General features: G+C 35.9%; 1 protein-coding gene across 1 annotated transcript in view; it reads left to right on the forward strand.

The window, feature by feature from the left end:
• The window catches only part of WDR76 (WD repeat domain 76), a 54,199-nt gene that overhangs the window by 33,725 nt on the left and 8,662 nt on the right, over positions 1–11,812 (forward strand). Inside the window, exons 7-9 of the mRNA XM_012649140.1 lie at positions 3,885–4,102; positions 4,686–4,838; positions 6,490–6,543. Of these exons, the coding sequence (XP_012504594.1) occupies positions 3,885–4,102; positions 4,686–4,838; positions 6,490–6,543 (425 nt within the window). The remainder of the gene's footprint in view (positions 1–3,884; positions 4,103–4,685; positions 4,839–6,489; positions 6,544–11,812) is intronic.

An 11,812-nucleotide genomic window follows, 5' to 3' on the forward strand; every position in this document is an offset into this window, starting at 1 on the left:
TTTTAACCATGTGAAAAAAGACTTTCAAGACTATTAATGCTGTGCTGCTGGTCAGACTTGATTTCCTAATACTGACAACTAGAAGAAATACAGTTTCTCCCATCCAAGTACTAACCAGGCCCGACCCTGCTTAGTTTCCGAGATCAGACGGGATCGGGCGTGTGCAGGGTGGTATGGCCGTAGACAAGAAATACGGTTTCTTATCTGTGCCTTTGTTTTTCTTTTAAATTTGATTTCTACCTTTATTAAATTATACTTGCCTCCCCCAGCCCCCCGTTTTTTTTTTTTGTTTTTTTTTTTTTGCTTTAGCAACGTGGTCTTGCTGTGTTGCCCAGGTTGGCCTTGAACTCCTGTGTTCAAGAGATCCTCCAGCCTCAGCCCTCAGTAGCTGGGACTACAGGCACACAGCCAGCTCTACCTTTTTAAAAACAGCTTTTTAAAAGCAACATTGTTGTCACAAAAAGCAACACTGATATTTCAAATCTTTATTAGAAATAGATGGATTATAAATCATGGATTAAATCAGATAATTTTTGTGGAAAACCCTCTTTTGGTTATTAGTGCACAGCCATGTAGTTATCTATGTCAGTCACCTTCTGTTTGTATTTGTTTAAATTCTTACAGAAAATTAGAGTTTTGAATTTAAAGGTGCATCTATATTTATCAGTCATTAATAATAATGGATTCTACTTATTTTTTATTTTTTTTATTTTTTTGGAGACAGAGTCTCACTCTGTTGCCTGGGCTAGAGCGCTGTGGCATCAGCCTAGCTCACAGTGACCTCAAACAATCCTCCTGCCTCAGCCTCCCGAGTAGCTGGGACTACAGGCATGCGCCACCATGCCTGGCTAATTTTTTCTATATATATTTTTAGTTGTCCAGCTAATTTCTTTCTATTTTTAGTAGAGACGGGGTCTCGCTCTTGCTCAGGCTGGTCTTGATCTTCTGAGCTCAAACGATCCACCCTCCTCGGCCTCCCAGAGTGCTAGGATTACAGGCGTGAGCCACCACGCCCAGCCAGATTCGACTTATTTTTGAAACAGCTTTACTGAGATATAATTCACATACCATGAAGTTCACCCATTTAAAGTACAAAATCCAATGGTTTTCAGTAAATTCACAGTTGTGCAACCATTACCACAGTCTAATTTTAGAACATTTCCGTCAGCCTAAAAAGAAATGCCCATTCCAGTCATTCCCAATTTCCCCCTTTCCCAGTCCCTAGGCAGCCACTAATCTACTTTCTGATTCTGTAGATTTGCCTATTGTGGACATTTCGTATAAATGGAATTGTACAATTTGTGGTCTTTTGTGACTGGCTTCTTTCACTTAGCAAAATGTTTTCAAAGTTCATTCACGTTGTAGCGTTATCAGTACTTCATTCCTTTCTATGGCTGAATAATATTCTGTTGTATGCATACACCACATACCACATTTTAATCATCCATTCATCAGTTGATGAACATTTGTGTTGTTTCCATTTTTATACTATTGCAAATAATGCTGGTATAAACATTCATGTACAAATTTTTGTGTGAACATATGCCTTCATTTCTCTTGGGTATATTCCTAGGAGTGGAATTGCTGAGTCCATATTGGTAACTCTACGCTTAACATTTTGAGTAACCGTCAAACTGTTTCCTCAATTAGCTGCACCATTTTACATACCCACTATCGTGAATTTTTTCACGTCCTTGCCAACACTTGTTATTGCTGGCAAGTATAGCCATCCTAGTGAGTGTAAAGTGATATATAATTGTGGTTTACATTTTCCTAATGATTAATGATATTCAGCATCTTTTCATGTGCTTATCGTCCATTTGTATTTCTTTAGAGAAATGTCTGTCATGATCCTTTGCCCATTTTTAAATTGGGTTATTTACATTTCTTATTGAGTTGTAAAAGTTCTCCACGTATTTTTTTAAAGTCATGTTTTTTGAAGTATAAGTTACATTAAAAATTATCTTTTTAGGTGTATAATTCCATGCATTTTGGTTAATTGTATACACCTGTGTAACCACCACTACAATCAAAATATAGAAAATCTTTGTCTTCCCCCAAAATTACTTTATGACCTTTTGTAGTCATTCTTCTCTTCCTATCTGCCACCCCTGGCAGCCATTGATGTGGTTACCATCCCTATAATTTTGCCTTTCCCAGAATGTCAAGCAAATGGAATTATATGGTATGTAGTCTTTTTGTGTCTGGCTTCTTTCACTTAGCACAATGCTGTTAAAATTCATTCATGTCGTTGCACGTGTCAGTAATTTGTTCCTGATACTACTGTTCCCGAACAGTTACCATGTGCTAGGCACTATCCTGAATGTGCTTTATATTTATATTATTAAGCCTTATAACACCCTATAAAAGAAGTAATGTTATCCCATTTAACAGATGAAGAAACTGAGACAAAGAGAGGTTTATTAGCTTGCTCAAGGACATAGATGACAGAACTAGAATGTGCACTTGGGTTTGTCTGACTCCAGAACTCCTGTTTTTTATTATTTTAATATACTGACTGAATACTTCAAGTTTCATTTGTATGTATTGGGCTTTTTTGGGTGTAGGGGGTTGTGATACCTTTAGTATATTCATTTATTAATCTTAGTTTATAATAATGCTTATTAAAACTAAAAATCAACAATTCATGATTCAACAATAAGAATTGTGGTCATTCTCTTTTTTTTGCTCCCTGTCAGGGAAGTGAACTCTGATTCTCTCTTACTCAATATTTATGTTTTGTTCTTTAGGTGTGTTAGCCCTAAATCCAAACTAATAGTACTATGGATTGTATGTGATTAAGAAATTATAACAACAACATGCTTGCGAGAAAATATTTACAGTAAACAGAGTATGAAAGTAAATTTGCCCTCCCCTATTCTCCAGAATTAACCATTGTTGTATATCTTGAGTATACTTCCACAAAGCACACATACTTAGAAGACTACAGATTTTTTTTTCTTCCCTTCTTTACACTAATGGAGTCATACTACATATACAACCTTTTGCAACTTGCTTTTTCCAGTTAATAGTCTATCTTGGACAGTTAGTAATATAAAACTACCTCATTCTTTTTAGCATTGCATGGTATTTCAAAGTAGAGATGTACCATTATTTATTTAACCAGATGCCTGTTGGTGGATATTTAGGTTGCTTCTTTTTGCTATTATAATAAGCATTCTTATAGCAGACATCATTATATATCTTAGTGAAATTATTGGGTCAAAGGGTGTAAGCATTAAATATTTTCATAGATGTAGCCTGATTAACTGTCAAAAATTTTTATCTATTTACTTTTCTACCAAGAGTAGATGAGCATTCAGCCATATATCTTAGACCTAGTTGGCATGGTTACTTTGTAATTAAGATATAATTTCAGTTGTGTAGAATTTGGATTCAATTCATTTTCTGGTAAATTTCACAAGGTATATCTGGAACTGAGGTTTACTGGGTTTAAGAGATTTGGGATGTAGCCCTGACATGGGTAGATGGGCCATTTGATGGTAGGCAACACTCGTAGCTGATCAGTGCCTTTGTTTCTATTTTTAAAAATTTTACAGATAGATAGAAGAAATAAGTTCTAACATTTGATAGGAGAGTAAGGTGACTATAGTTAACAACAATGTATTGTATATTTCAAAATAGCTAGAAGAGAGGACTTAAAATGTTCCCAATACACAGAAATGATAAATGCTTGAGGTAATAGATATCCTAAATACCCTGACTTTGTTTCCATTTTGTACTATGCTTCTTATGGGGATGATGGGAGGATAAATGAGGTTATTTAGGTAAAGTGTTTTGTAACCCTTTTACCAAAGAATTTATGCATTAACTTTCTTTAAAAGAAGAATGTTACAGAAGCTGATTGTTATTTATATTCTTAGGTATATAGAAATGAAAGAAGTAGCTTTTCTTCCTTTGACTTCTTGGCAGAAGATGCCTCTACTTTAATAGTAGCACACTGGGATGGAAATATGTCACTGGTAGATAGACGGACACCTGGAACTTCTTATGAGAAACTTATCAATTCTTCTTTGACAAAAATAAGAACTATTCATGTCCACCCAGTGCATAGACAGTATTTTATCACTGCGGGATTGAGGTATGTTCTTTATAAAATTTTATGATTTATGTCTTAATGTCATGAATACTTGGTTTAGTTTGGTTGTCAAAGATATTTGACCTTTGTGATACCCAAAGGCTAAATAATTTTCCTTTCTATATTGGTTGAGGTTTTTTTGAGTGATTTTTTTTTTTTTGAAAGTGAGAAATTCTTTTGGATTTAATAAGTAGTGAAAATAAAGAAATACACATTTTTGTTTTCCTTGGCATTATATGCATTTACTTCTAGTCTTATGACAAGAAAATTTAAAATTTTAAGGAAAAAAGTTATATATGACTTGTTGGTCTGTGTTAACTTTTTTCTTGGAAGGATTGGAAAACCATCTAGAAACTTGTCTCTATACACACAAATTACATATATCTTCTGTAGTTCTGGGATTTTTCTAATAGTTTACTTTTTATCTATACCAGTGTTTGTTAAATTAATACAGAGGATTAGAGGATTCTGTCTTAAATGTTCTTCAGTGTAGCAAGTATTTAAGTGTATAACTTATGTTCAGCCCTATTCTAGAGGCTCATTACATGTACTGGGGCAACATTGATAATTATTCCTCCCATTTCAGGGATGTTCATATTTATGATGCAAGGCGCCTGAATGCCAGGGGAAGCCAGCCTTTGATTTCTTTGACCGAACATACAAAGAGCATTGCTTCAGCCTATTTTTCACCTCTCACTGGTAACAGAGTCGTGACCACATGTGCTGATTGTAAGCTGAGGTAAATTGGGAAGGCAGAAATAAATTTTTAAGGAATCTAAATAGTCTGTAGCTACTTTGTCAGTGACCCAAACGCTTTGTTTATTGCTGTTCCCTATTTGATCACTAGTGTTACTGTTTTGTGACTGAATCTAGGTTCCCAAAGACCAATGACCTGTACTTAATGGCTTTTGAGCAGTTTTTGGGTCCTGGGAATTTCCTTGAGACTGGCAAAGAAGGTCTATAGCTACCCTGGGGAGTTGATGGTCAGGTTTCCTTTTCAGCACTGAAGAATCCCAGAAACCAGGCTGTGTGGTATCTTGGAAAGGAGATAATTTTAGCATACTTTGGGGACAGTGGGGTCTACCCTACAAGTGACATGCTGAATGGAAATTGCAGAGCCCCAAACTATGAGCAGGCAGAAAACAGCAAAAATTGGGCTTTGGGCTTCTACGCAAACTATGGATATAGTTTTATAGTCCTAGGGTTTTAGCTTTGGTATCTTTCTATAGCTACTTCCTAAAAATGGATTTAAAAATGTAATATAAACCATTCGAACAAAACTCAGAAAATAATGTTGGTAGAGAAAGATGTGAAGAATGTTAGTGTAACCACAAAGGAAAATGATTTTGTTCTCTTTTAGAATCCCCGATTTTACTTAAAATTGCAAGCACTTCTCAGTTTATGAGACTTTTACCTTAAATGATTGTTGGAATTTATTCATTATTCATTCAGCAAGTATCTATTGAGTATATACTGTGGGCCATGCTCCAGAATGGCACCTAATTTCAGCTTGGACCCACCTATTGGGAAAAGAATGGCCTGCAGTACGTGACAGGTGCCCAATTAGTTTATACACAGTCTGTGAGAATTGCCAGGTGATGTAGTAAGAGAATGAGTCACCGGAAATGGAATCCCAGTGTCCCCTTTCCAGCCATGTAGTTTCCTTTGTCCTGAGTGCTACCTATTTGTCTCTTTCCTGTTCATTTACGCTACAGAGTTTTACTCTTGTTACATTAACCATTAGTGTTTGGCTTTGTAGTAATCTAATTAGGCAATGAGCTATAATGTCAAGAAACCACACTGGAACTGGTAGGCCCAAGGAGAAGGGGAGGTGGTGGTGATGTGGTTAGTTTCTTTCTGCTGGTGTACTCAGCAGAGGCTTCTGGACTCCTCTCCAGCTGCCCCACAAGAACCCCTCTCCTTGGTTGCTGGTTGGTCTTCGTCTGGTCAGCACCTGGAAATAACACCATCAGGCTCTCAACTGATGAGTCTCATAGGGAAATTCCTCTTGATACGTGCATGTACTTGGAGATTATTTGTGCATTTTCAGACTACCCTTATGTATGTCCCATATTATTGTGAATCTGAATGTACTTTGAGAGTCCAGATTATCACTTTAGAATGTACATTTCAAGTCTGGAGCAATAGTGTTTAAATAAATGATTTCTACACTAAACTATAAGCACTGAATTTTATAATATTCCTTGTAACTTTTAATGTATTAATTAGCTGTGATTTGTTAGAGGCTGATCCTACATATTTTAAAATAACAATATATTTCATACCATGAACCAATGAGAAGCGTATTAAGTACACTGATATTATTTCAGAAAGTTTTTAAGAAACAATAAAAAGAGTGTGTCACTCTATTCTTGATCTTTATTTTGCAGAATCTTTGACAGCAGCTGTATATCCTCTCAGATTCCTCTCCTCACCACCATCAGGTAGGCTTTCATCTGCCAAATTTATGTAGACCCTGGAATACTATAAGCTATTTGTTGGAGTGCATACATTAGACATCTGATTGTCAAAGAAATGTAATAGGCCTCATTTTTGTACTACATTGTATAAGTGTCCCAGTTTGCTAGTTCCTATCCAGCAGGGTTCTTGCTTCCAGGTTCCCTGTGTCTATAAAGAGGTTCAATCTCTTTTAGTCAGTAGCTATTCTCTGCAGGTGAGAGGTTATTTTGGTTAAGATGAATGACTTTATTCTGACCAGAATTATTCATGTTACCTTACTAAAGAAGACTGTAACTACTCACTTGCTGATGAGGCTATGCTCTTTTTATTTGTGCCTGTTTATTCTGGATTTAGAAGGCTTTCCCACCTTCCCACTTCATTTCTTTGATTATCCTCTTTCATCAACTACTTTGAATTTGTGTGTGTGTATTTTTTTTTTTTTTTTTTGAAACAGAGTCTCACTTTTTTGCCTGGGCTAGAGTGAGTGCCGTGGCGTTAGCCTAGCTCACAGCAACCTCAAACTCCTCGGCTCAAGCGATCCTCCTGCCTCAGCCTCCCAAGTAGCTGGGACTACAGGCATGCGCCACCATGCCCGGTTAATTTCTCTATATATTTTTAGTTGTCCAATTAATTTCTTTCTATTTTTAGTAGAGACGGGGTCTCGCTCTTGCTCAGGCTGGTTTCGAACTCCTGAGCTCAAACAATCCACCCGCCTCGGCCTCCCAGAGAGCTAGGATTACAGGCGTGAGCCACCACGCCCGGCCTTATGTGTGTGTATTTTACATCAAACTTTACTCAATGTCTTCTCCCTAGATATCCCACTTTGTCAGTATTTATGAAGTTGGGGCAGGGTGCGTGATATATATTGATTGTTGCTTCATGAGTTTTATAGTCTGTAGAGGCTATATTTGAATATGTTCATTTCCTTTTTCAGAAGTTTTTTCCTCTACATTTCCTTTTTTAAACATTATTTGTTCCAGTTTATCAGTTTCTTTTTTTTGGGTCTACAATTTTACTTGTTTTTTTAATTGACAAAAATTATATATGTTTATCATGTATAGCATATTGTTTTGAAATATATATACATTGTGGAAGGGCTAAATTGAGGTAAGTAACATGCATTGTCTCACATACTCATCATTTTTTGTGGTGAGAACACTTAAAATCTACTCTCTTATCGATTCTTATCTTCAAGAATACAATACATTGTTATCAACTATAGTCCCCATGATGTACAATAGATCTTTTGAACTTATTTCTCCTATCTTGCTGAAATTTGTATTCTTTGACCAACATCTCCCCAACCTTCCCTCTCACTGCCTGCCAGCTCCTGTTAACCACCCTTCTACTCTCTCTATGAGTTCTATTTTTTTAGATTCCACATATAAGTGAGATCATGTGGTATTTGTCTTTCTATGCTTGCTTTATTTTATTTAATGTAATGTCATCCAGGTTTCATCCGTGTTATCACAAATGAAAGGATCTCATTCTTCTTTAAAGTTGAATAGTATTCCATTGTGTGTATATACTACATTTTCTTTATCCATTCACCTGTTGATGGACAGTTAGGTTCATTCCACATCTAGGCTATTGTGAATAGTGCTGCAATGAACATGGGAACACGTATATCTTATTGACATACTGATTTCATTTCCTTTGGATGTATAACCAGAGTTGGGATTGCTGGATCAACTGGTAGTTCTATTTTTAATTTTTTGAGGAATTGCAATACTGTTTTCCATTATGGCTGCACCAATTTACATTCTTGCCAAGAGTGTACGAGGGTTCCCTTTTCTCCACATCTTGACCAATACTTGCTATCTTTTATCTTTTTGATAATAGCTATTCTGACAGGTGTGAGGTGGTATCTCATTGTGGTTTTAATTTGCATTTCTCTGATAATTAGTGATGTTCAACATTTTTTCATATAATTGTTGGCCATTTGTATGTCTTCTTTTGAGAAGGGGCTATTCAGTTCCTTTGCCCATTTTTTTATTGGGTTATTTGTTTTCTCACTATTGTTTGAGATCCTTATATATTTTGACTGTTAACCTCTTATCAGATGTATGGTTTGTAAATATCTTCTCCCATTCTGTAGGTTGTCTCTTCACTCTGTTGATTTTATCTTTGTGCAGAAGCTTTTTAGTTTGATGTAATCTCGTTTGTCTATTTTTGCTTTTGTTACTTGTCCGTTTGGGTTCCTATTTAAAAAATCATTGCCTAGACCAGTGTCTTGGAGCTTTTTCCCTATGTTTTCTTCTAGTACTTTTACACTTTCAGTCTTACAGTTAAGTCTCTAATCTATTTTGAATTGATTTTTGTATGTGGTGTGAGACAGGGTCCAATTTTATTCTTCTGCATGAGGATATTAAGTTTTCCCAACACCATTTATTGAAGAGACTGTACTTTCCCCATTGCATGTTCTTGGCACCTTTGTCAAAAATCAATTGACCCTAAATGCATGGATTTATCTTTGGGCTCTCTATTCTGTTCCGTTGGTCTGTGTGTCTGTTTTTATGCCATTATCATGCTATTTTGGTTACTGTGGCTTTGAAGTCAGGTAGTGTGATGCCTCCAGCTTTGTCCTTTTTGCTCAAGATTGCTTTGGCTATTTGGGGTCTTTTGTGGTTACATACAGTTTTAGCAGTGTTTTTTCTATTTCTGTGAAAAATATCATTGGAATTTTGATAGAGATTGCATTGAATCTGTAGATCACTTTGGGTAGTATGGACATTTTAACAACATTAATTCTTCCAATCGATGAACATGGGATATATTTGCATTACCTTGTGTCTTCTTCAATTCTTTCATCAATGTTTTACAGTTTTCAATGTATAGATCTTTCACCTCCTTGGTTAAATTTATTCCTAAGTATTTTATTTTTTTGTAGCTATTGTAAATGGGATTGTTTTCTTGATTTCCTTTTTGGATAGTTGTTAGTGTATAGAAATGCTGCTGATTTTTGTAAGTTGATTTTATAAATGCTGTAAGTTTACTGAATTTGTTTATTCTAACAAATTTTTGGTGGAGTCTTTAGGATTTTCTATATATAAGATCGTGTTGTCTGCAAATGGACATATTAATTTCTTTCCAATTTGAATGCTTCTTATTTCTTCCTCTTGTCTAATTGCTCTGTGGCTAGGACTTATAGTACTATGTTGAAGAGAAGTGGCAAGAGTGGGCATCCTTGTCTTATTTCTTTTTATTTTTTAACATACCATTGTTGGCTTGAATCCTTGTCTTGTTTCTGATCTTAGAGGAAAATCTGTTAACTTTTCACCGAGTATGATGTTAACTGCATGCTTTTCATATATGGCCTTTATTACGTTTAGATAGTTTCCTTCTATTCCTAATTTGTCGAGAGGGCTTTTTTTTTTTTTATCATGAAAGGATGTTGAATTTTGTCAAGTGCTTTTTCTGCATCTGTTGAGATGATCATATGGTTTTTGTCCTTCATTCTGTTAATGTGGCATATCACATTTATAGATTTGCAAATATTGAACCATCCTTGCATCCCTGGGATAAATCTCACTTGATCATAGTGAATGATCCTTTTAATGTGTGTTGAATTTGGTTTACTTGTATTTTGTTGAGGATTTTAGCAACTGTGTGCATCAGGGATATTGGCCTGGGATTTTTTTTTTTTCTTGTAATGTTTTTGTCTGGCTTTGGGTTGAGGGTAATACTAGCTAGTTTATCAGTTTCTAATGCGCATTTTAAAACAAATTATTCTTGGGACAGTAAGAAGGTATTAAGGTGTGGAGACTAAAGGGGCAGTACTTTCTTTTTACTTTTCAGAGCTATAGGCCCCATGTTTTATTTTTTAATAAAATAATTAAATTTTATTTAAAATTTACCATCTTACCCATTTTAAGAGTATGGTTCAGTAGTGATAAGTATTCACACTGTTATGCAACAAATCTCTAGAACTTTTTCATCTTGCCAAACTGAAACTCTATGCCCATAAACACTAATTTCTCCTCTCCCCTTCTCTCAGCCCTTGGCAACAACCTTTCTACTACAGATTGTGTCCCTTATCCAAAATGCTTGAGACCAGAGTGTTTTGGATTTTGGATTTTTTCAGATTTTGGAATATTTGCATTATGCTTACTGGTTGAACATCACTAACCCCAAAATCTAAAATGCTCCAATGAGCATTTCCTTTCAGCATCATATTGCTCAAAAAGTTTCAGATTTTGGAGCATTTCAGATTTTGGATTTTTTGATTAGGGATATTTAACCTGTACCTGTTTCTATGACTTTTGACTACTTTATTTATTTTTTTAGAGACAGAGTCTTGCTCTGTAACACAGGCTGGAACACAGTGGTCTAATCATAGCTCACTGCAGCCTGGAACTCCTGAACTCAAGTGATCCTCCCACTTTTAAGTAGCTGGGACTACAAGCCTATGCCTCCATGCCTGGCTAATTTTTTTAGTTTTTGTAGCGATGGGGTCTCCCTGTGTTTCCCAGGCTGGTCTTGAACTCCTGGCCTCAAGCAATCCTCCCACCTCGGCCTCCCAAAGTGCTGGGATTATAGGTATGACCCACTGTGCCCAACTGATTTTGACTACTTTAGACATCTCATATGAGTAGAATCATACAATTTGTCCTTTTTATGACTAGCTTATTGTACTTAGCATAACATCTTCAGCATTCATCCAGGTCATAGCATGTGGCAGGATCTCCTTTTAAAGGCTACATAATATTTCATTGCATGTATATATACCAAATTTTCTTTATCCATTTAAATGTCAATGGACATTTGGATTATTTTTACCTCTCGACTATTGTGAATAATGCTTCAAGTTAACATCGATGTGTAAATATCTCCTGAAGATCCTGCTTTGAATTTTTCTGGATATGTATCTAGAGAGGGGATTGTTGGATCATGTGGCAATTCTATTTTTAGTGTTTTGAGGAACCCATATCCTGTTTATGGTCAAATGATCTTTAATAATGGTGCCAAGACCACACAATGGGGAAAAAGCAGTCTCTTCAACAAATGATGTTGGAAAACTGGATATCCACATGCAAAAGGATGAAGTTGGACCTTACCTTATATACAAAAATTAAATAAAAATGGATTAAAGACCTAAATGTAAGACCCAAAATTATTAAATTCCTAAGAGAAAACATGGGGGGAAAGCTTCAGGACATTCGATTTGGCAGTGCTTTCTTGGACATGACACCAAAAACACAGGCCAGGCTGGGCGCGGTGGCTCATGCCTGTAATCCTAGCACTCTGGGAGGC

The sequence above is a fragment of the Propithecus coquereli genome, unplaced genomic scaffold, assembly GCF_000956105.1.
Source record: "Propithecus coquereli isolate 6110/MARCELLA unplaced genomic scaffold, Pcoq_1.0 Scaffold3, whole genome shotgun sequence".
Classification (NCBI taxonomy): Eukaryota; Metazoa; Chordata; class Mammalia; order Primates; family Indriidae; genus Propithecus; species Propithecus coquereli.